Genomic DNA, 25923 nt, shown 5'->3' on the forward strand with positions numbered 1-25923 from the left:
TAGCTCATGCCGCATGATGTAAAGTCGGGCTTGGCTGCAGACGGGCAGGTAACAGTGGCTTCACAGGCGCCGGTCTCGCCCTTCGATGCACTGCAGGAGGCACACGTCAGTGATAGCACAGGAGCTGGCAGCAGCAGACTCAAACAGGATTGTTGTGGCAGTGAGGCCGTGGTTGGATATCGTTTTCATTGCGCAGAGACTTCCTCGGGAGGAGCTGTACAGTGGTGATTAACGATTCTGTGCGCTAACCCGTGTTGAGAATCTGAGTAAAGTTAGACAGACTAAAATTGCAGTGAAACTGAATTTTATTTAGAATATAATTAAGTAGTACAGCGAAAGCCTAGTCACAAGTTATGCACTTCTAATAAGCCGTTTTTTGGCAGAGTTAAAGTACAATAACATTATATAATGCGCACATTTCCTTACTGTAAGACGTAAGTAACTTCTCGGATTTGTCGCAGACAAAGTAGACTTCAGAACATTGCGAGATTTAACGAAGACTCTTAACGTTGCTAAGATTATCCCGCTGTACAGCAAAAGCCTATTAAAATTAATGTTCATTCAAACAAGTGTATGTTTATTCAACCTATTGTACTATGTACTTTTTGCATGTACGTATTTGTGCAAAGAGCGCCCGCCGAGGTATAATCCCAAGTTCCCAACAGATGGAAAAAGATCTGCCCTTCGGTTTTGTACGACTAAATGCTATCTGTATTAAAGTTACATAGTACGAGGGTAAGTCATTTCGTCGATCGTCATCAAAACGAAAGTACACGATAGCGACCCGTCGTCAAGTCGGACCAGTCTGTTGCTAGACCGTCATTTGTCGAACCTACCGCATGGTCGACAGAGGTACACGCGTCGGTTTGTATAGGTTTCTGAGATTTCAGATTTCTTGGCGTTGTTATTTTACCATTTTTTGGGTTTTTTCTTATTTTACGGCATATCGACGGAGTGTTGGTCGATTCAAGTTACTGAGTGACTGTTAATCACCGTCGAGGTCGCATTCGTGACAGTCGACTTCGCGCGATTAACGTTGTGACGACTGGTGCTGCACATGTGGACTATGGTGTTGATGAGCCAGGCACTGCCGGGGTAAAACAGCATATTGCGCTGCTGATCGGGGTGTGGCTCGGCCGCCGCCGTGGATATCCCTCGAGAAATTATTTCGAACAATTGTACAGTACTCACTGTTTACGCATGTTTGTTTAAAATGTAATTAATGTTTGCACTGAATGCCTAAAATTAAGATACTTTATCATAGGCCATAAAGCACAGTATGAGCTGTTTTTTTACAAAGATTTAAAAGTTTACGATAACACAGTTGCTTGTTTTGTGCGAATGTGGCAGAAAAGTCACGAAGAAGCGCAAATTTCGGCGCACGCTAATATGAATGACGGTGCAGGAGGATCACGGACAGCATGATACCCAATCCAGTTAAATAGTGCTGTGCGCGAATTTCCTCGCCCGCGGCGGTCCCGGCTCCGTACACCACGTTAACTTGCCCTGACGCTTTGGGAAAATCCGCAGGAAGGGTGTCCTTTGCGTTACACGAATCGGTCTTACAAGCGCAGGATGACGACAGGCATCCGCTGCCATCAAAAGTCGATTTCGCGCACCCGGAAAACGCGAACTTTTTTGAGGTTGCGTCATAGTTCATGCCACAGGATGTAAAGTCGGGCTTGGCTGTAGACGGACAAGTAACTGTAGTTTTGCAGTCGCCAGTGTCGCCCTTCGATGCACTGCAGGAGGCACACGTCAGTGATAGCACAGGGGCTGGCCACACCAGGCTCACAAGCATGATGGTTATGGCAGTAAGGCCGTGAGTGGATATCATTTTCGTTTCGCTGAGACCGTTGGTCCTTCCGTGGCAAGAACTGAATATAGTAATTATTGACAACTTGACTTTATCGCGCTGAGCTAACGTATGGAGGATCCGAGGACCGAGCGTGGCGTGTGGCCAAAGTGGAAAGCAGTGCGAGTAGTCTGTAAAACTGAAAAACAGCATCTAGCATTGTGTAAACCAACTAGTAGTAGCAGCTTACCCGGTAGTAGTTCAGCCGAAACTGTACTACGTGGGTTTTCTCAAATTTCTCGCAAGCGCAGATACGTTGCTAAGCTTATTATAATGCCTAAGTTAATAATCTTCAAGGACTACGCTGTATACCAAAAACCATGATGCAAGTGTAATTACATGAGGGTACATATACATGACCATGGTAATTTAGGTAAGTACATCAACCATGGCCATGCGCTACCACATTTTGCAGTTATAACTGAGGACTGAAGAGCATGATCTTTTGCTGGTGGCAATGCAAGATTATGTCGTAAAAGTATGTGAGAATGATAGTCATTATAATTAAGTCAGAAATTCTAGAGGTTAATAAAGAAAATGGACACGAATCACACGGTAATCGCTTACTGTAGCGGCGATAATGTGATTACAATTTGGAGCATGCTTCGGAATTCTATAGCGACATTCCCGCAGTAATACCGTAACCCATGTTTATGTACGCCCTGGTCACAATCATCACGTGGGTTCACATGTTCAGAGTCCGCACGTACTGGTTACAAACCGATAACAATACAATATTGTATCTTTATGTTCATACAAGCTTACCGACCAAAGCGTATTTATGCGCCGTTTTAAACTCCTCGATAACTCGTGGTCAGTTTAAGTCCAGCTTGGTCTTAAAAAATTCCATAGGTGTGCCAATAAATTTTTGTTTGTTTTTAATAACCAGTGGTCAGAAGATGGTTTCACCAGGTCTTAAGTATAGGAAACGTAAAGAGCACTCAAAAAAGTATTCACTGCACAGCAATAAAACGTGCTTTAAAACATAAAGTCTGTAACCACGGAGACTATAGCGGATGCATAAAGACTGCTCTTTAGGTAAAATTATATATTATTACGTCATGCAAAAGTCCATACGTATTTCAGAGCGTCAAAACGTCAGAAATTCAATACGTGTGAACGTCAGAACGTAACACTGTCAGAACGTCATAAAGTAAGAACATCGGAACGTCAGAACGTTAGAACGTCAGAACGTTATAAAGTAAGAACATCAGAACGTTAGAACGTCAGAAGGTTAGAGCGTCAGAACGTCAGAACTTCATAACGTCAGAATGTCAGAACGTTAGAACGTCAGAACGTCATAAAGTAAAAACGTCAGAACGTCAGAACGTCATAACGTCAGAAGGTCAAAACGTCATAAAGTAAGAACATCAGAACGTTAGAACGTCAGAACGTTAGAACGTCAGAACGTCGGAACGTCAGAACGTCAGAACGTGAAAAATTAAAATTGTCAGGACGTCGGAAATTTCGAACGTCAGCCTTTATATTTTCATAATGACCTTTCCGAAACAAAGCCAATACTATCCAGTACTTAGTGCCGAGCGCGGATGCGCGAAGCTACCTTGTATATATGAACTTATATCAAGAACGAACAATACCAAAAACATACTTTAGACTTCCCTCATCCCTACTCGAAGCTACGATCAGTTGCTGGTGTAATCTGTAATACCATCATGTTTCAGACAATTTAACTCTAGCAGACGAATTCAAAATAATCTTGCAAATTCGGAAGGTCCTGGCAGTTATTATCCAATAATTTATGGTGAAGGCTTCGCATACCACCTTTATACCCCCTTTGGCTCCTAATACCACCTTTCGTACCACCTTTGGCTCCTAGTACCACCTTTTGGACACCACTTTTGACTCCGCATACCACCATTTATTTACTACTTAACTTCTGCATGTGTCTATCCATTTTTAGTTTTTTATAACTGGAATAACTGAATGATTACCTAGATTGCGCAGGTACATCCGTATCTACACGATGTGTTTCGTACAATCCCGCATCTAAAGCGGATATATGAAATCAAATCTCGGATTGGTAATTCTCAGGGCTTGTTCTCCGGTGCGTCTTTTTAGTGGAAGCAGTTTTTCTTCGCAAATTATTCTAAAATCCATTTTCGAATACTTTTGCGGGTATACGATGTCTCTGCCGGGCTTTTTTTGTAGAAAAGGACATACGCGAATGCCGCAGCAAATGGCCCACAGTCAACACCATTTTTATATCATTTTATTAAAAGTTTAAAAAAAATTATGGTGGTTTGCGGAGTCAAACGTAGTGTGCAAGAGGTGGTATAAGGAGCCAAAGGCGGTACGAAAGGTGGTACGAAAGGAGCCTAAGGTGGTAAACGGTGGTATGAGGAGCCTTCACCATAATTTAATATGGTTTGATTGAAATGTACTAATATGCAAAATCACAATGACAAATCGCACAAATTTGACAAAACTCTCTTAAACACTGATAGGCGTACCTACCTACAGATAGGCGACCTTACAATGATACCAACAAACATCAAAATGCTGTAGGTTCATGGCGACCTTACATGCCTTTAAAAGTTTGAGCGCAAAGAGCGGTCCGCTGCAGCGTGTTTGAAAGGTGCAATGAAATTAAAGTTATCATAGAGCAACTAATCACAACAGTTATTGATTACCGTAAATAAAGGCCTCGAAAACACGGGTGGCTAACTAAAACGAAGGTCATAAACCAGAACTTCGAGATCGGCGTACGCGAGTCCCTCCAGGTGATAGTAGTGGCGGCGCTCCGATCCCACGGGTTCACAATGAGTAGTCCTTTGGGTTTACACTGACACGTAGCATTACAGTTGGGGAAAGCTGGTCTCTGCGCTTCGTTCAACTGAGCGAGGTCTGGACATCCGTCAGGAAAGTATTTCGATTGACAGTCGTTCCATCCATCGGTGACTTTACACGGGTTGGTGCAGAGTCCTCTGTTACAGTCCCGTTCCTTCGGACATTTCAGGCAAGCCGGACCGGGTTCGTAAGGTATGTTGAAATTTATATTCCCGCTATAACAGGACGAGTGCAACAGATTATAGAATATTCGAAATTTGTATTTGCAGGACAGCTCGGCACTCCCTAGTTCATTTTATTAAATGATTTAGCCCGGTACATGGCACCAAATTCGTGTACGGTATGCATAGGAGAAAAAACCGTTTTGTGCGCGCAACATCCGGTTCGGAAGTTGTGGCTGTAAGAAAACCCCAAAAAGTTTAAATTCCTTCAGTTGTACCAAAAGTTTCGTTATCAACCGACCTCCTATAAATTCCGCATGAAAACGACGCACAGAAGCATGAAGAGCGCTTTTACACCGAACCACGGTCCTAGCACTTTTTTAAAATTTTAAAATGAATTTCAAAATTTTTGACATTCATTTTAAAATTTTAAAAAAACGGTGCAACTCTAATTCGGTGAAAAAACGATTTTCATACTTACGTGCATTTATGTGCAACTTTTAAATGAGGCCGGCTGATAACGAGACTTTTGGTACACATTTAAACCTTTTGGAATTTTTTACAACCATAACTCCCGAACCGGATGTTGCGCGCACAAACGGTTTTTACGCCTATGTATACCGTACAAATCATAGGGCTACAGAAATGTCATAAAAGAAAGCAAATAGGTGTTTCGGAGTGCGCGGAAGTAAGTTTTCCTGCATGTACACGGATTTGGTACCATGTACCGGGCCAAATCCCGCAAGTACACTGAAGATGGAAATTAAAATGAAAGGCCGGGCGTTAATTAATTAGTAATTCCCTATAGTGCCTATACCAAAACTAGAGAAATCCAGTATTGTTATGAATTAATCCTGTATAGTAGTGTACAGACCACTACCACTGTACCACTGTATACCACTACACACAGCTGGCAGTACGGAAGATCAACGCATTGAGTTCTTTTAGCGTTTTAGATCTGCCATACGTGGGCAGTAAACGATTTGCCAACTTACGCAGGATAATAATTGCATGCGAAATAATGTCCCACTTTGTCGCATATTCTGTAGTAGCAGCCCACTGAGTACGTGTCGTTCCATACTACTTGCGTGTAGTGCCCGACTTTCATGAATTCATTTTTGCCGCCCAGCTTGAAGTTCTTGATCTCTGAGTACCACGACCCCACGACGGTGGTCCAGTTGACTGGCTTGTCGCCGCTGTTGGCAAATAAATTCTGACCGCAACCCGGCTCTGCGAACAAACTTGTCCACTGACTTTAAAGTTGATAATTACTTTTTAATTGGTAGGTAGAAGCGATATACCCATAATCGACATAGGAGGCCGGTAATATGAAAAGCATTAGAACGGTCATCGGGTAAAATTATTTTTAACAACAATTATTGATGACCTTTATAATTATGGGATGCCCTTCTATGAGATGACCATCAAAAACTTGATTCAAGAATTTTATTTAACTATTAATGTAAATAAGATGCCTTTCTGGAATTACTTTCTGGTATTCCCTTTATTCCTTCGTATTCTTTTATGGGTATGAAGATTGCCGATAAATAAAAAAAAGAATTTATCACTGTAATATTTTGGGAAGACGTGGGATCCTACAATTGTACAAAACATAATTCAGTAAAATTAACGGAAAATTAAAATACTTAAATTTACTTTTAGGTTTGAGGAAGTCCATGTCGCCCGGTTCCGAGGGGTGGCGGAATACGCATTTGGACGTCCACGTGGCCGCGTCTGCGGCCGCGTCGGCATCCCAAGTCAACTCGAACATTGCCGTCGAGGGGATCTTGGCGCGCAGTACATTATGGGCTTCGAGGATTTCTTTAACGACATCCGGATCTTTCGTGTTGACTTTTGGGCTACCCGGGGGCGGTGTGGGTTCGGCAGTGGTGAGGAAAGGGCAGGCTATAATGTACAACAAAAGTTTCTAATTTTGGTGCATGCAGGGTATTTTGCCGTCTGATTCTGATAATACTATTCTATTACGACACAATTTTTATAAGGTGATTCTCTCAAATGAAGATCCTATACTGCATTTAGCACGATGAGGAATAATCGCTTCTTCTACTTATTCTGTATGGTTCGTCTAAGGTAGGCCCTAACGCAAAAAATGCTGAATAAAAGCATAAATGTTTAAAGTGCTATTATTTTAAAATTAATCTTGAGCGATAAAACATTACTTATTTGCTAATCATATTATTTTTTATTTTTTCAGCCACTGTCAACTTTTCCACCTACTCTAGTCAGCCTAATTTAGTCTTGCATTTTCTATGAGATTATCATTGTTACGCCAGTACAACGCTGTTCTTGGGAACCAGAGAGTAAATCATTATTTTTTTGTGGGCCATAAAAAAATATAGAAAATATTTTTGTGGGCCATAAAAAAATATAGAAAATACAAACTTTAATAAGTGAATGGAAAACTGTAACTAAACGTAAAGAAGCCGCAGACGTTCAAATCATTTTGTCTGCCAGTTGACTAGATTATTCCGTACAAACCATGGCAGCGGTTCTAAAGGTCACCAGCAAAAGCTATCGTGTTAGTCGAAGAACTGCAACAGTCTTGAAAACCAATGACAAACATACTTCTTACCGCTTACGCTGTGTGTCAGCAGTCACCACGAGGACCCACAGATACGTCCTTGTCAAGGCTAATATGGTTGCCCACATACTGGCAGCAAGGAGGTATAGGTTTGTTGCCCACCAAACCAACGCGAATTTGAACCAGAATTGATGTTATATTGTTATGTACTCGTACGTGTTATGTGGGCAGAAGGTTTTGCAGTGTTAGAGTAGTCAGCTCCAGAATCCATATGCTCGCAAAATTGGGCTAAATCATAACGCCGGATAGAATAATTTTGTACGAGTGTGTGTATTAAAATTCAGGCCCGCGGGTATGATTTTGCGTTGGTCAAAATTTTTGAATCTTATCGACAACTACAGTACAGTAGTTCCAATTTCAGGCACGATACAGTACTTAAATCATGATCGACGGCGACACGATCGTACAATACATTGCAGTGGGCAAGTATTTAAATACATAAGTAATAATGATTACTGAATTAGTTATTTAAATAATAACAAAAGGCTCTTCTTTCTTCTGATTTTTAAATTTTGCTGTAGTATTAGTTTTCCGTGGATTTTTCTCCGAGGGCGTCACTACCCTTCTAAAATATCTGCAGACTGTATTTACTTGTATCTGTGTCTGACTGTCTGACAATAAAATAGTCTATTTTATCGTCTGTTACGACTACATACAGTTACGAGCAGACGTTTTACGGTTTTCATGACTGAATTTTGTTAACAATTAGTACTAACAATATTTTTACTATATTTAGTATTTATTAAAGAAAAAACAGTACAAAATAATACAGTCATAATCGTTTTATTTATCAACGGTAATGTTGCGGTCTCAGTCGCGCAAAGCACATCTGGTGTGGTTGTGCACAACCAGCAGTTTATTGTTCCTATCAAATCACTGCAGCAGCCTAAAATATCACTCCATAAAACGAATAAAATTCTAAATTCCACATCGTGTCAGTGTCAGTATGAGCCACCCGAAAAATTTCCATCAACACCGTAAAAACATTTATTAACTCCTTCCATACTCCCGTAATCTACGGTAGCAATACAAGGTTTGTTGCAATTCAGCCCAACTGGCACTTGACGCATTCGCAGTTAGCCGTGATCATGAAACGTCCGTTGGCAATCACCGGTTGGGGTGTCGTCGAACTAGCTGTCGTCCACTCTTCTGGCAGCGAAGGACGTTTCGGTCGTGTTGCAAACTCTTCCGGCGAGACGGTGAACGAGGGATTATAATTGTAGACGCGCTTGTCGCGGTGTAGTGACTGCTCGTTCGCTATATCGTCTCCTTGATAATACTCTGTAAAAGCAATTATTCAGGCTCCTCAATCTACATCATTCGTCACTCTGCGTAAGCGTAAGTACATCCGAATGGGAAAGTAGATGACGTCATTTCTTACCGAAATCTTGACATGTCACAGCCACGACCACAGCCAAAACTGTCAGTACGTGAGTTGAGTGCAACATGCTGTGCGCAACTGGTGACGTAGTCGGTTGAAAGAAGTACTCGCTGTGCCGTACTTGTTCGCCGTATGGATAACCACGGCAAAGTAGAGTTATCGCGCTGTTTTTGTCCGTGCCATAAAAGTATATATAGATATACAGTAATAATAAAAACAATTATTTTGTTTACTGTACCGTACGTACGTATAAACTCGTACATACTGTATGACGTTAATTCTTGATTTCACGGTACGTTGTCTGTTGCATCGCAACCGTTTTTGTTTGATGCGATACGTCATGGAGGAATTTACTACGTATTTCCGAAAGAATAGCTCGAAGTAATCGTATCTGAAAAAACTGACCCTGCGCAACAAGTGCACTTTCTACGTCTTATACTGAAACCTGTCTACTGAAATCGCAAAGCAAAACTTGTTAAAAATTATAAATTCTACGTAAAAACGAATAAGTTTGTAAAAGTGCTAGTAATACTGCGCCGCAACTGGGAATTGATTTTTTTCGGAAGGGAAAATGAAAGGTAAAAATTTTGTTATAGTCCTACACTCACCGTCGCGCAAAGTAGACCTGATGTGGTCGTGCACTACCAACATATTAACGCGAGGTGGCCAGCAACTCGGTCCCTTTGCGGGAATTAACGGGCACACTGCCGACGCGGTAGTCTTTTTAACTACACTGTAGCATATACTACATAAAGAAATTAATGATTTTTGTACTTTAAAATGTGATCAGTAGCAATACCACCATAGAACTGTTCACCTTGCATGCCCCCCTTTACCACCATACAGAATACAGATGGAACTTCTAATTTTATGTTTGTTGGCGAAAATGGTGACTGTATGCATTACAATCATTCATCGGAAACAAAAAACCACGCTCTCCAATATAAGCCATGATAATTTTCGGGAATGATTTTGCAAAGTCGCTAGCCACTTCGCGATAATGTCTTATTCATAATTTCACTGGAGCGTGCCCAAGACGCCACTCCACAAAGCCAATAAATTGTCTACTTATCACAATCAGCATTAGCCTCCCAGGAAATTACCGCCAGCATCTTGAATACAATCACATCTTTAAACCCTCCATACTCTGTACGTCAATAATCATAATCTAGCCATATACTTTGAAGTACCGCTGAGTTTCTTCAGCCCAGCTGACACTTAACGCATTCGCAATTAACCGTGAACTTTCCGCTAGCCACGACCGACGGGGGTGTCGTGGTACTGAGTGTCACCCACTCCGGCGAGGTGCGCGGGGTGGGAGGAGCTTCGGGACGTACATCCCAATTTTGTGGGTATCCGGGAGGGCGAGGGCCCGGCCGATTTGCCCACTCATCCGGTGGTAAGGTGGGTGGGCCAGCTGCACAGTTGTCCGTGACCCGGCTGGCGCTGCCTGGCCGGGCTCCAGGCCGTGTCGCAAGGTCTCCCGGTGACCAAGTATACACGCGCCGCTCGCGGTGTAGTTTTACCTCATCAGCAGCGTCATCTGGGTAATGCTCTACAAAGACCATAGATCAGGTTTTCCCAACTCTCGTTACTGCGTAGAGTTCCAGTGTTGAATGTGGATGATCATGACGTCATTTACCGAGATCCCGGCATATCACCGGCGCAGCCGCTGTCAGCGCGATGAGTACGTGGGTCGCGTACAGCATCGTATGTGCAACGTACTAACTTGGAAGTAGGTACAGTACTCAGCGCGTATTTCCACCGGCGTATAGCTACAGAAAATACTGTACGAGTTTAAAGTGCTGTTATGTACAGTATAGTTTAAAGACAAGAATCTGATGTGTACTGTATGTACGACGTTTCGATTGCACGGTACATATTCGGAAGTTCATCCCATCCCATATGGTTGCATCGCAACCATTCTTGGCCAACGCGGCACATCACGGCGGAGTCTGTTTCTCTTGGAATTTAAGCGTGGGAATTAATCACATTCATAGCTCACTGTTAAATTTTTCGCGGTCTTCAAAACTCCTTAAAATAGGTGTAATTACGCAGTATAGGCAGTGTTTTTCGAAGCAGTATTTTACCGGTCTTTGATGAGAAACATATAAAAAACAGTTTTTAATATTTGTTGCTTAAGTTATAAATTATTATCTATTATTCTCCGTTGACGATGGATACAACCGTGTACGTTCTTCTGTTCATCAGCGTGGCCGCGGTGCCGGCGCTCAGCTGGTACGTCCCTCCTTTCGGCGCGCGTATGGACGCCGTGTATGCCTTTCAAACCCCAGACAACGGTAAGCGCTTTCCGTGAAATACCTGCGCCAATAAATTGTCGAAAACCAATTATAAAATTTAACCGGAAATTATTAAAAATGCTATTGTAATTTAAAATTAATATTTAAAATATTATTATTATGAATTTCTTTATAAAATAAAAAATTTAATTAAGCTTAAACTAGAACGCTGATAAATCTCACAGGCGCCCCGGCCAAACCCCCGGCACCCGCCATCCCACCGCCCGCCAAGCCGGTGACCGGCAAGACACACAGCGAGAAGACCAAGGATAATGTGAAGAGCGCCCAAAACGCCGGTGATCTGCCAATTGCCTTTGACGCGGGGGCCACTACCGTCGCCGCTGCCGGCGCCACCACCAACGCTTCGAAGAGCCTGGCCGTGTCCGTGCAAGGTACGTCATCCCGGTTGATTTTTTCGAATCTCACCATTTCCAGGAGTTTAAAAATTTTTTGCTTGGTGTTATAGTGCCAAGTTTGACGACCCTGTACGGCGGATTCTTCACTGGTTTCTTGGTAAGTACTGTAATGGTGACCTTTGATAGCAAATAAAAAATTAAAAAAATATAAAAATAATGAAAAAAAGAAATAAAAATCTATAAATAAAATCTATAAATACTCTGTAAATATTTAGAAATAAAATATAATGTATAAATCTATAAAATAATCTATAAAGAAAATATTGATATAAAAATATGTCATAATAAAAAAGATATTGAAAATTGATAATGTGTTTGGATTTGTAGATGTTGGAAGGATACATTCGCTTCGAATTGTGAGCCGTAATTTTGTTGTCTTGTTAGTTTTTCTTCGTTTGTTCAGCCTGGGATCACTTTCTTGTTTCCTTGACCTGTATTTGTGTAAACTAGTTTTGTCTTTTTTCTTGTTTTTGTGTAGCATTGTGTACCTAATATCGAACGCATACCAAAGATAACTGTTGTTGTGAAATTGTGTCTTTTTTTATTCGTCAAAATAAATGGAATTAAATTTTATGCATTTTGTTCAGCGTCTGATTGAAAATACCGGTTTGGAAAGTGGCAGCAGACTATTTATTTGATTTTAATTTCGCACATAATGGCAAATATGCCAGTACAGTAGATTCGGAATACTGTTGTGCGGCGTAAAAAAGGGCAGATGATCACCGTAGGCTTGCTGCACCGTGTTGGTTTCGGAAAATACTGGCAGCCATAAATGCCGGCTCCGCATACCGATCACTTCCTGGCAGACCATCGTTTTGGCCAGCAGGACAAATGGCCTTGTCGTTGGAAGGCGGATAGGAATCTAAACAACACAAAAAATGTTTTTTTTATTTTTCAGGCATGAAAATCTATTTTATAAAATTAAAAATTATTTAGTTTTAATTCCGGTGAATTACAAAGATTATAAAAGCGCTCAGTAAGCATTCGATCGAGACATGTCGCACTGATTCGATCGATGATATCATTACATTAATTAACTCACGTGTCATATATTTCCACGTGTCATGATTACGTGGAACGGGAATTTGCGCTGTAACAGAACCGGAAGTAGCCTGCACGGTTAATACGAAAACTGTTATAAATTTCTGAAAGTGAAAAACATCTTGCAAAATTAAAATTAAATCGACAGTAATTAGTTAGGCAAAGAAAAAGTTATACCAAAAAACCATGACTGCATATTTTAAAATTACTTGTTGCAAGCGGTCCATTTTTTTTGTCAAAAAATAACTGAATAACTGAAAAGGTGCTCACGTAAATTAGCAGCCGATAAAAAATTAAAAGTAAAATTACACAAATTAGCGAACATAATACATAAAGAAAATTAATTAGGAAAACAAAGAAAGAAAATAAAAAAAGATGATTACCCACGGTTTTTTTATACGGGATACAGTTTTCTCAAAAAAAGAAAAAAAAAGAAAAATAATAGTTAAGTGCATTTTGTCATACGGGCAACAGTTTTCTCAGGAATGATTAAAATTAAAGAACTAAAATAAAGAATAATACTTATTACAGTTCTGTTAGACAGGCATCAGTTTTCTCAAAATAATTGAAACTAAGAAGAAAAAAAACAAAGAATAACACTAAAAAACAATTTTGTTAGGCCGGCAACAGTTTCCTCAAGGAAGACACAGTAAAAGCCAGAAATCGCTGACCTCGGCATCACCGTCATTCCGGCAGCAGAACTTATAGATCGTCCCGCAGAAATGCGGCTCTTCCCGCTCATCATGACACTGGTAACTCTCGCCTTCCGGTAGTTCCCCGTTTTCCGCATTAATCGGCACCTTGACGTCGTTGAGGAAATAAGTACCGCTGTGGAAACCGTCCGGACAGGGACCGCGCCGTGACCGGAAGAGGCAGTAGGCGCCGGGCTCAAAGTGCACCGTCGGCGGCGACTGCAGCGCCCCGTTGGGGGCGGGCGTGACCGTGGGAAACTGGTTGGTCTTCTTCATGCAGAAATTCAGGTACAGCTCGTTATAGGCGCTCAGGAAGCCCACGTCCACGAAGGTCTCGGCGCTGCCGATAAAGCCGGTCTGCACTTTATGGTAGCGTTTACCTGCGACATTTAAACACTGGAGTGACCGAGTCACCGAATGCTGAGAGCATTATTATGGGAGAAAATTGTTTTTAAGAAAATCTAAAGAATTTTATTATACACATTTTATTTATTTATACATACCAACAGCCAAAAAATTCTCTACAATTTAATCTAATTCAGTAAAATAATAATTTAAAAATATTAGCAGATGTCAACAACTGTTCCTGGCGCTAATTATTAGCTCGAAAAAATTGCTTTTGATCAAACTCGTTATGATATTTAGTTTTCCATGATTTTTATTTGGCTTTCCATTTAGCGAGTTTCTGTACGGAAAAGATTTGAAGCCCGTGCACTACGTTCTTGCTCCTTCACAACAAACAATTGAATTTGTATAAGTATCAATATTTTGGATGATCAACGGAAAAGCTTTTCCTTGCCTAGAGTAACGTGAATTGTAACGTACACAATAAATGTAAATGTATAATTTTGTAAATGTAAATGTATGTAAAATATAAATGTATAATTTTGTAAATGTAAATGTATGTAAAATGTAAATGTGCGTAAAATGTAAATGTATCTACGGTATGTAAGTGTATGTATTCAATTGTGTAAATGTAAAGTAAATGTAAATACATTTGTAAATGTGTTTGTGAATTGAAAATAATTTCACTATTATTACCGGTAATCCAGGTGGCCATGGCGTTTCCCGCCGGACACCCGCCCGTCTGATCCCGCACCCGCAGCAGCCCGTAGTGCCCTTCCGGCCAACCGCACGTCTCATTGGCGCACACCCGCTGATTATGCAGATGCGCCGGCATGACCTCCACGTTCCGCGGCAACGGCACCGTCACCGTCTCCCCTCGTGCCGGGGAGTTACTCCCACAGGTCACCGGCACCGGGAGGGGGCCGCGCGGTCGCTTCTCCGCCGTCTTACTGGTGTTGATCTTCACCGCCATCTCCACCAGCGCAATCTTGACATTGCGCCGTAGTTTGATGACCATTTCCGGCGACTGCAGATGATCGCATAATAGCTCCGAGTCGTTGAAGTGGTCCAGACTGAACACCTCCGAGAGTTCCCGCAGGACGAAACTCAACGGGTGGGGAAAGGTCACCGAGCCGGCCAGGGCGTGGGTAGTGGCGTTGGGCGGGAGACGGAGGAGGGCGGCGGCGATGAGAGAGGGCGAGACGGCCGATTGGTCCGTCGGGAAGGCGGGGCAGTCTCTGTTCCGGACGCCTTGGTATTCCCTGAAAGCAACCACGAACATAAAAAATTAATATGCGTCTTGTAAGGCGTACAAGTTTGTGGTGTTGGCATTGCATGACAATAAACTGACAAATACGCTGTAGTAATAAGCAAAAATCAAAAATGGTTTTATAATACGTTTTTTTTCGAAAAACCAGAAACTCTGTACAAGAAATTTAGATTATTTAGTATACGAAAAAAATTTCGGAAACTGCGTGGCTCTTCTAGGTTTAGTTCTGGCCTGATTTACAATATGGATTAACTTTCAAATTTAGCCGATACACTACGTTTTCACTTCATCTCATACCCGGTAGCACTTGTAATGCGTGTTATTAGTTGTACATATCTGTAAATGTGGTGATCGTTTGCCCCGTTAACGTTCGAAACGATTTTATCATTAAGTACTTCTACAGCTCTCCTAAAACATTTTTTCAGTGAATTTAACTGCGCTTTAGAAAATTTCACCAACAACGTCTTAGTGTGCTGCTGTTAAACGAATTAGAAGAATACTGCTGTTTTTTTAAAAACAGTAATTTAAGATTCATGCTGTTCACACTTACTTATTAATGCGCACGAACTGTAGAGTATATGCAGCACACAAAAATAGTGTGGGCAGAAATAGGCTTGCGCTTGCACACCGTAAAGAATAAAAATGCATTAATTCACCGTAAAAAAATCTTCAAGTAATTCAATGGATATGTAGTTTCGTTATTAATGCTGTTACACTCCAGCAGTACTCACGTACAGTGCAATAATTTAAGTGGCACTACCTATTGCAAGTTAACTTATGATTTCTATTAAAAGATATCAGCATACTGATGTCACTAATTAATTAATGTCAATTATAGCGTCAACAATTAATAAATTAATGTCAGTAAATAGTGTCAATAGTTAATTAATAATTAATTAATGTCAATTAATTAATTAATGTAATTGTCAGTTATTATTATTAATGCAAGTATTTAATGTGAAGTTTATCTTCGAGAAAAAATAACAAATACCTGATTTTTTGCAACAGTAAATACCACTGTACGCGCAGCATGGTTTGTTCGAGAATAATAAAAATTATGCGTTACTCAAAGATGTTCTGCCGGCGGACGATGGTCCGTTCCGTGGCGATCTCCCCGGCCTGGACACCGACGATGATGTGCGTCCCGAATTCGCCCAACAGCGCCGCATACGTTTCGTAATCATAATGCACTGGCAGCTCGCACACGGCGGCAATGAACGTCGACGACAGAGTTTTGTGAGAGCGGTAGTTGTACAAGATGTTCTCGTACACCGCCCACCGTCGGCGCTCTACCATGACGGCACCGTCGTCCAACTCCTCCGCCACGGTGTCGTAGGTCTGCGTGGAGAGACCGATGATTTCCGGTAGGGCCAGACTGTTCGGACCTGTTCATCCCGACAATTTGTTTACACGGAACCGACGTTACACAATTAATCAAACTACCCAGTAGACACACAGCTACTATAAAAGTATAATGTTATGTCGGTTAACCCACCAACGCCGGGTACAAGAAGGAGTGGGAATACTGATTGGAAAATTGGTATTCCACGATCAAATAATTCAATTAAGAAAAATAATTTTTTGTGGCATTTTTGTGACCATAGGTCAAGCAGAGCACCACGATGCCAAAATGGCACGCATGGGAACTGAGCCAAAAGGCACAGTACAGTTTAGTGTTAATAGCAATTTACAGAAAAATCGCATCAAAACTTGGTGTAACTTAAATAAAAGACCTCAAAAAGCGTTATGCAACTGAATGATACGAATGGTCAGCAAGATGACCAGTGGTCAGCACAAATAAAAAATGACCTAAACCACCTATCTGAGCTGGGATACCGTGAACACGACATAAAATGCCGAGCATACTGCCAAAAACCAATTTGACACCCAGGGATCTAGGAAAACAGCATCTGGCACATTATGCAAGCGGTAGAACAAGTTAAGTCGAAGGGAGCACGTACTACAACAAACTTTGTGGTGCTTCAGCCGGTCTGAATGTTACAGAAATGCTTGCAGTACAATGCGCTATTTTCGACTACGACTGCCATAAACTCGGTCGGAAGCTATCGCGAACGTGCAAGAACTGATTAACGTACCCTGCGACTGGCAACCAGGCTACAAACTGGGCAGCACTCAGTACTGTATAGGGACGTGTCCACTGCAAGTAGCAGTTTTGGCAGACTAGATTTACAATTAGGTTTTATTATTATTATTATTAACCCGGAACAACAATCTGCACACAATCCACTAATATCTGTACTGTGACAGCAAAACCGGTTGCAGAAATTGACAATAATCGTGAACTGACCGGTAGTCTTCGTATATGCGGTGTTGAACGCTTTTGAGTTTTCTGCTAGCGTTTACCTGTTTTGTACACTTCCTGTTCAAACTCTGCAAAGTATGCTCACTATGCAGTACAGATAAAACGCGTCATAATTCAATATCTGCGAGCAACAGACATCATATAAGCGGTTTAAAAGGCCTGCCTGCCGGTCATGCTCGCGTCATATCCGATACGACATTAGAAACCATCTAAGAAAATTTTGATTTTATATCTTTACTGCACATTTTTGTATATCAAAGCACACACAAGTACGCTGTGCGCTGAAAAATCTAGAAAACAGCTTTTATAAGCAATTTTTCTGTCGAATACAGTATCATTATCAGTATTGATACACCAATACTACTTAATAGTAAGTAATTTTTCCGATTTTTTTACCTTGGGTGACCAGTGGTCACTTCGATGACCACTAAGTCATCATCGTTAAAACGAGCTGATTTAGTGTGATTTTTTGATTGTTGGTGCCAATCTTTACCTTACTGCAGAAATTTTATGCAGAATTTTAAAATTTCGGCATACAATAGCATCAAACCCATGCGTGTCAAATCTGGCACAGATTTTTTTAAGGACCGTAGACGGACGGTGTCCACCCATGTATGTATGACTTGCTCATTTCCTGACGAGGTCCTACGCAAACTTGCCGTGTGTTTTTTTGCATAATTTTCTGATGCAAGTGTCTCTAGGCCGGGAGCTGAGACCTCAGCGAACCCTTTCAGCTCGGTTTTGGTGAACTTCAGGTGCCCAATGGTCTCTACCAGTACTGGATTGTTTGGTGTCTAACTTTTTAAAATGTTTCTCAACATCTCTGGTTTACAATAAAATCGTGCAGACGTCTAGTATTGCATGTTCTTCGGCTACAGAAAGTGAAGGTCGCCACTGTGCCAATTGGCATGCATGGTGTCGACCGGGTTAAGAAGACCACAGAATGCACCGCAGCAAGAACTAGGGTAGGGCAGGGGTAATTAGGACTACAGGTTAACTTGGCAGAAATAACTGCGGTTTGAATAAAAAAGTATTCCATACGATTAATGTCGATTATGATAAAATTGCATCAACGCATGAGCGATTAAGTCGGTTATCCTATGTTTAATGGGCAAAATTTCGTAGTGCAGTGAGCTCGTTGAGATCCATACGATCCATACACTTACGCTACCATAATATTTTTATTATCACTATGAAATTTTTTTTTGCAGATGCGGTTTGTGACAGTGAAGTTCAATATACGTAAATTAGTTCTATGAGTATCGCTTTACGTGCATCACATATATACGCTTGTACACAAATTTTTTACGAAAACATTGCTAATGTATGTAGACGAGTACAACAGCTTTACAGTTAGTGCCTGTCGAGAATTTAGTGATTATTCGTGCTGTGTTAGGATTTTCTGGATAACACCGGTTAGATCGTTATTTCATTCGAAAAATGTCATTGCCAAAAACTATCCTCACTTCTTTATTGGTTAATTTTGGATTTCTGGGTGGTCTAAAACTTGCCTTGCAGGCCACATCCAACAAACTGATCTTACAATATTTTTTCTAGTTTATTCAAGTGTGGATTGCCCTATTTAAATTACTGTAATTTTCTCCCGAAAAAGGAAAATAACATTCTTAAAAAAGTTTTGCCGAGTTTTTACTTGAATAGTTTCCAGAAATTAAAGGTAATCGTATAGGTGTACATAATAAACACAATGAGGAAAGTCTAGTTTCCCACTGCACTACGATATCCCGCAGTTACGACTCACACGGTACGTAATTTATTATTGCGATCACTGGCGTCTTGCTTACCGACAATGCGGATACTGCGCGCCAGCTGTTGCCGGTAATCGGCGGCGCTGTACAGGAGGACGGTGGCCGGCGCCAAGGTACTGGTCGGCTGTGGCTGCGACGGCTGGAACTGTGTGCATGTCGCTTCTTCCGGACAACCGCTGTTGCCGGTATGCAGCGCTAAATGCGTCTTGTGCAGGATGCGAGCGCTGACAGCGTTGACGCCGGTATCCAGGGCCGCCGTGCCGGGTTGCGCGTCGAAAATGTTATAGCCGACGCCGATCAATAAGGACACCTGGTAGAACGGCAATAAACGCTTCCAGCTGTCCAGATTTGAGGGAATTTCACTGCAACATAATGTAAATGTTTTCATTAACCCAACAAACGAATTTGTTTTATTTATTTTCAGGCTTCAGCTGGTAAATACGAGTATAACCAGGGGTTTGCTTTCCGAAATTTATTCTGGAACGTGTTCGCACTTTATCAAAAAACGCAGCGGAAATGGTTGAAAAAAAATTAGTGAATTGTGTAACCGTTTTACTGATACAATGGTTATTTAAAATTTAGTTCGACAACAGGAGATGAAGTATGTTCGAACAGCCATTTCACTACAAAATCAGCCTTAACGAATATTTACGTGAAATTACTGTTTTACAGGCAGTCTTATTACAGTGCATATGCAAAAGCACAAATATGTGGCGCGTCAGCATTGATTAAACAATTTAAAACTCATAACTCAATAGCAAAAAAGCAAATTTTGACAGATTTACATTATGGCATTAGTGTTTTTAACGAAAGTGTTGCTGTTAATACATTAATCGTATTGTTAATTATTATTAAGTATTACACACAAATCATTGTACGTAATCTGATTTCAATGCACTACTAAAAATAAATAAAAAAAAACAGAAAAAGCAAAAAAGAAACAATACCAAACAAATAAATTATGTCATGTTGAAACTTGCGAAAATCTGGATAACGATGCATTCCACGCTGCAATCAGGATGTGCACATACCCACTAAATGCGGGAACCGGATGTACCTCAAAGGCGGGGCTGCTCTTGACGAGCGATGCCGATTTTCGTGGTAGGGAATACCGGCTGACTGCAATCTCCGAGAAGAGTTCATAGCTCCCTTGACAAGACATTCCACTAAAATATACACAGGCAAAAATTAAGCTGGTTTTCACGATTGGCGGCTGGTTGTGGATGTAGAAAAGCCGCTGTGCCATCGAAGGATGATGTCCAGGATATTGAAAATTACTTTTAATTAAATTAATTGTGCAGGTTATTACGCCGGTCTCCATAAATGCGTGATAGTCTCCATATGTTCTGTAATATTTTCGTTGCTGTAATAAATTTTGTCAAGTAACCTGAGTGCGCGCCGCTTTCGCAGACCGTGATCCGCTACTTCACCCGGCACACACGGTCACGGAGAATGTAAGTCCCATCATGATCATATTTCGATTTTAAGTTAGTCATCATACTAGTGCGATAAATTTCACGAATATTGCATTGTTCTGCTCAAGCTAGCAAAATGTACGCATCATACAAACGTACTGTATGTAAACTGCTACAGTAATCTTAATTTTAACAGCAAAATTAATTAATAAACAGCGCGTATCAGAGCGCGAACTGCAGTAGCCAGATATCTGGCGATTAAAAAACATCAACAGCCCAGTATTGGTTTGGTTTGTACGTGTAATTTTGCGTTTTTATTTGCAAAAAAGATTTATTGTTCCAATTATCGCATTCTGATTAGATACTCCGTTTTATTAATCTAAGGTGGAGGCGCATTTCAGTCACAGCCCATACACTACGTTATAGCTGATTGCCGTAGTTTAATCTGGCGATTGCCCTGAGCTAAAAAAGTCAAAATAATCCCCGCCACTACGCTGTCGCTCCGTCCGTATCCACGCATGACGAAGCGCATGTCAGATATCGCATTTCGATTCTCATAATTTTTACCAGAGAAATTACTCGTATTTGCAGTGAGCTATGTTTCGGTTGTTACATGGTTAAGATAGGTATTGGATCTCGTCCGCTGTCAAACATAATTTATAAACTAATGCTATTTACAAATTTTTAGCAAACTATTTACAAATAGTAAGCCGCACTATTAGCAACCGTAAAAATATACAACTGCTTTGGCTTAAATTTAGAAATCTATAAAGAAATGCTGGCTTACATTTAGACAAAGCTAATGGATTCTATGAGCCAGAATACTACGATTTTCTCTCCAAGTAGTAATTTCGAAGATATATGCGCTGTAGAATGAAAGGACAAGCTTGCTCTTTAGTTATCTTAACGCATGTACAGGTTGGAGCCAAAAAAATTTTTGGAGTGTCTGTATTCAACTCAGTTTGACGCCTCAGAATCTCGTTTCTTGGATCTGCAGTAAGTATATGAACTCTGCTTATTGTTAGCTTAAAAAAAAGAATCTACACTGAACCGGGTAATCTTGCATACTAAATGATACGACTTACTCATGTTATTGTTAACAATAAGTATTAATACACGTAAACGATGACAATTAATTATGGCCGGTCTTAGCCATTTTACTACGATAGCACGCGTCCCAACTACAGAGTACTCGAGTCTTTTTTGCACAGATTTGTTCAAATTTGAACTGATTGAACCTGACTTATGTCCAGTTATGAACGTTAGTAAATTATCGTTTTAATCACTCAGATGTTACACTTCCGGCTGGTGTACATCAATTTTCTTTACGTCAGACGTAACGTATGCTATCCCCGGTACGGGAAATGGAGGAAGATGGGCTTATATAGTTATATGTACCAGTGTTTGCCAGTCTGGTTCATCTGGTCGCATATTCCTCTATCAACTTATATTAGTAAGTAGAATAAAATGTGTTTTCCGGTAAGTAAAAGCAATTATTTGTATTATGAGTATCTATATTCATCTGAAGTAAGTCTGTGAGTCGTCTTCACAGTAAGATGTTTGTGCGGGTATACTTACATACCGTAAAACCCGATATTAACGCCCCCCCGAAATTAACGCCCCGTGCGGTTTTAAACGCCCCCTCCCGAAGCTCTCGAAATAATAAAAGCCCCCCCGAAATTATCGCCCCGGGGCGCCTAATAAATTGCGGCGGCGCGCTTTTTTAGAGCGTTGTCGTTACAGTCTTAATGGTACATCTTCTTAAGTTAGGTAAAATCCATTTAAAAACACCCGTTAAACCATGATTCTCTAGCAAATGTCTTGGTTTCTAAATTATTCCTTTGATATAAACAAATATAAATCTCGTTAAAACTTAGATATCATGAGCGCGTTATTACTTAGATATCATTTAAAATATTAGACGCCCCCCCGTAATAAACGCCCCTGTGGTTTTAAGCGCCCCCTCCCGAAGCTCTCGAAAAAATAAAGGCCCAGGGCGTTAATATCGGGTTTTACGGTAGGTCTAACCCTTGGTCGTACTTTAGAGTGAATCGTGCGTATCTGGCGACAATGAGCACGAGCGGTGATGCGGCTGCGGACGTGATGTCGCACTGTGGAAAGGATGCACTGGATGTGGTGAAAGACGGTGTGAAGAAGGTACTGCAAATCACGCCGTGCCCGGCTGATCCATGAGCTAAAGAGTGTTGCTAATTAGAAAAGCGTGGTGTTGGTCTTTGTGATGCCGTGACGGTCTAATGGTATGGGGTCGGTTCAAAAGCGGTTGCCATTTCGACTTATGCACTGACAGGAAGTTTCAAGTTTCAATTTCAACCGCGTAAATTTCACTGAACGAAAAACAGCGCTTTTGTTTCCTTATGTCCCGTGTAACGTGTGCTCTTCCCGGTAGAGAGAAAAAATGAAGAAAGAACTGATAAGATCAGTGAGCGGTCGAGCCTGACAGTAGTGATACAAACTCACCGAGCGGAAGTAGTATTACTGTAAAAATGTCAAGTTAAAGTACTATTAAACAAAATCTTTAAAAAACCATTTTAAATCCCGATCATCGCCGGACGCAGTGGCAAGTGTGAAAGCTTACACTACGAACGGCTACCATACATATTGCATGCTATTGCTACATATTGCATACTATTGCCCAGACAATAACAGACAGAAAAGACCATTGCGTTCCGCCCACCGCCACCAGCTCCACTAACATGCAGATTATTGCCATAATCTTTCCCATTAATGAAGCCGATTCAAGGGGTAAACTTGTGAAAACTTAAGCGGCCCCCAAAAGGGCAATCAGTACGGCACAATCTTCCCAAAACCACATGATTCAGACAGGATAATCAAAGCGCTTGCACTACAGACGGCAACAGCGCTCCCGATGTCCGATGTACCTGTACTTGTCTGCCAGTAAACACGGGTATGTATATCCTTATACGATATAACCCGCTGTCCATACGTACTACTGGCAGGCTTGGGAAGATCCATGATGGAGCTCTGCGCCTTCACAAGTGCCAGACGAATCGAGAATGCCGAAACGTGTTGTAACTTGTAACAATCAAATTTCAGACCAGCAGTTTCATAGTGCAATAGGTACAAAGACCGTTGCTTTGACAGCATCGTCCCCACTGCCACAACGGAGCCACAAGGCGTTGCCACTCGTTCTACCGGTAGGCGCGAAAGAATATATATGGGCTCACCGACATTTCGTCGATTAATACTGCGTCGACCGTCACGAGGTTGACGGCTAAAAAACCTAAGAAAGCTAAGAAAATTATGAAATTTTGGAACTTACAAAACCTGACCAAACTAGTTGTCGTGGATTAAAGCTCAGGTTATTAAGTACTATAAATTTTGACCTCCTTGAGATTTTGCTACATACTATCCAGAAGTAATTTCAGCTATGCTATCACCAACCAGCACCGTTCTTTTGCGCCTACCGGCAAACAGCGGCAACGCCCTTCGACTCCGTTGTGGCAGTACGGACAATGCTGTCAAAGAGCAAAGGTCCTAGTATTTGTTGCACGATGAAACTGTTGGTCTGCATTTGCCTATTACAATATGTTTCGGCGTTCCGGATTCGTGCGGCACTGGTGACGGCACAGAGCTTGATCATGGACTCTCTCCAAGCTTGTCTGTAGTATGCAGGGACAGCAGGGTACACATCCAAGTGTTTACTGGCATACAGCGGGCACCGGGAGCGCAGTTGCCGTATACAGTTCCAGGTTGTGTTGGCGTGACTGAAAGTAGCACCACACTGGTCATGCTCACGCGTGTCGACCAGTACAGCGTCCTGACTACACCAACTGCGAAGCCATTCTTTCGGGAAAGACATCGAAAGAATTATGACCAAGCGCTTTTGCTGTACGATCTTCAGATTCAGTCTGAAAACAACTCTTTTCCTCGTGATGTAGATACAGTGCACCAGATTGCAGTGCACCAGAAAATTTGGTTTAGCGTAGCCTGCGTAGGCATCATATGACATATGTTGTACCTGCATAGCACGTCATTGTCCTGAATTTCATCCAGCAAGCTTGGAGTGTAAGGCCAGTGATGGGTGATATTTAACGCACCTTCCAAATCGTCACATCGGCGTTTAATGCCACTGCACACTTCCTCATATTCATTTGCGTTGCCTAAACGTAAGGCGCACAATATCAGAACGAAGCACTGTCCAGCAAAAGCCTTCATTGTCATCCTAACGAAGTAGTGCTGAATCCGAGGTCTCGCACGGTTGCTGAATGCTGGTCGAACTTAGAGCGCTGTATCGACCGCGGGCAGCCCTTCGTCTGCAGTAATTTGCACAACTGTTTATTGTTTTGTTATAAATTCGTTAAATATTATCGCTTGCTCACCGGTTCTGATTAGATCGATGATTTACATGTTAGATAAAGACTTAAAGCAGAGCAAATACCGGTATAGTATGTCGAACGTTATCAAGAAGCTGGTGAAACGCACGCGAAAACCAAAACGTACTGATTTGTACGATATTAAGGGTCAGAGAAATCCCTCTGGGATCCGTGGTGAATGCTTACACTTATGAAGTACGAAATCATAGTCTCCGCAAGTGTAAAGAATATTTCCGAGGAAGATCACACAATATACCGGTATTTTATTGATTATAAGGTTTTGCGGAAAGATTGAGACTACGTGAATGCGAAACATTGTGGCATCATTGTGGTACAATACCTAAATCCGGAACAAGTCGAGTTGTTTTCGAATTAATTCCTCTAGGGTACGCATTAAGGTTTGAGCCTTAAGCACGTTGAAGTGCTTAGAGCAATTTTTCTTAAGCCCATGCACTACATTCCCCTTGCTTTATAAACAATCCAGTTTTCCGAGGAGTTTGCAAGATGAAAAATCAAGCCACTTGCAAGGCATTCCACAGAAAATAGTAGCGGAAAATTGCTCTACTGCACTTTTGTTACCGGCAAGCCAGGTGGCCATGGCATTCCCCGCCGGACACTCTCCCGTCTGATCGCGCACCCGCAGCAGCCCGTAGTGCCCATCCGGCCCAGCCGCACGTCTCATTGGTACACAGTACTACACACCCCGCTGATTATGTAAATGCGCCGGCATGACCTCCACATTCCGCGGCAGCGGCACCGTTACCGTCTCCCCGCGTCCCGGTACGAATTAATCCCATAGGTCACCGGAACCGGGAGGGGTAGCGTGGTCGCGTCACCGCCGTCTTAGTGGTGTTGATCTTCACCGCCATCTCCACCAACGTGATCTCGACGTTGTGCCGCAGTTTGACAACCATTTCCGGGGACTGCAGATGGTCGCATCATGCATAATTCCGAGTCGTTGAAGTGGTCTAGACTGAAGACTTCCGAGAGCTCCCGCAGGACGAAGCTCGGCCGGTGGGGAAAGGTCACCGATCGAGCCGGCCAGCTGACGTGGGTAGTGGCGTTGGGCGGAAGACGGAGGAGGACGGTGGCGATTAAAGAGGGCGAGACGGTGGATTGGTCCGTCGGGAAGGCGGGGCAGTCTCTGTTCCGGACGCCTTCATATTCCCTGAAAGCAATCATGGGTATACAAA

General features: G+C 41.9%; 3 protein-coding genes and 1 long non-coding RNA gene across 4 annotated transcripts; 1 reads left to right on the forward strand and 3 right to left on the reverse strand.

Annotated features, from left to right (window-relative positions):
• Window positions 1–1240: 1240 nt before the first annotated feature.
• Window positions 1241–2807, reverse strand: LOC129589983 (uncharacterized). Its single transcript, XR_008690677.1, has 2 exons — window positions 2621–2807; window positions 1241–1994 (listed from the first exon to the last, which is right to left on the reverse strand). It is a non-coding gene; the product is annotated as an uncharacterized LOC129589983 (long non-coding RNA).
• Window positions 2808–4270: 1463 nt separating this feature from the next.
• On the reverse strand, window positions 4271–7776 carry LOC129589981 (serotriflin-like). Its single transcript, XM_055484925.1, has 4 exons — window positions 7425–7776; window positions 6481–6729; window positions 5820–6054; window positions 4271–4878 (listed from the first exon to the last, which is right to left on the reverse strand). The coding sequence occupies exons 1-4, from the start codon at window positions 7492–7494 to the stop codon at window positions 4503–4505; spliced, it is 930 nt and encodes a 309-aa protein (XP_055340900.1). The 5' UTR covers window positions 7495–7776; the 3' UTR covers window positions 4271–4502.
• A 478-nt stretch (window positions 7777–8254) lies between these two features.
• On the reverse strand, window positions 8255–10669 carry LOC129589969 (uncharacterized). The gene is made up of 4 exons (XM_055484911.1): window positions 10450–10669; window positions 10334–10362; window positions 8808–8971; window positions 8255–8707 (listed from the first exon to the last, which is right to left on the reverse strand). Exons 2-4 carry the CDS (start codon window positions 10348–10350, stop codon window positions 8472–8474), a joined length of 417 nt encoding a protein of 138 aa, XP_055340886.1. The 5' UTR covers window positions 10351–10362; window positions 10450–10669; the 3' UTR covers window positions 8255–8471.
• A 76-nt stretch (window positions 10670–10745) lies between these two features.
• LOC129589970 (uncharacterized) lies at window positions 10746–12105 on the forward strand. Its single transcript, XM_055484912.1, has 4 exons — window positions 10746–11107; window positions 11293–11499; window positions 11574–11620; window positions 11851–12105. Exons 1-4 carry the CDS (start codon window positions 10984–10986, stop codon window positions 11881–11883), a joined length of 411 nt encoding a protein of 136 aa, XP_055340887.1. The 5' UTR covers window positions 10746–10983; the 3' UTR covers window positions 11884–12105.
• Window positions 12106–25923: the final 13818 nt, after the last annotated feature.

Source organism: Paramacrobiotus metropolitanus, unplaced genomic scaffold, assembly GCF_019649055.1.
Source record: "Paramacrobiotus metropolitanus isolate TYO unplaced genomic scaffold, Prichtersi_v1.0 Parri_scaffold0000038, whole genome shotgun sequence".
Classification (NCBI taxonomy): Eukaryota; Metazoa; Tardigrada; class Eutardigrada; order Parachela; family Macrobiotidae; genus Paramacrobiotus; species Paramacrobiotus metropolitanus.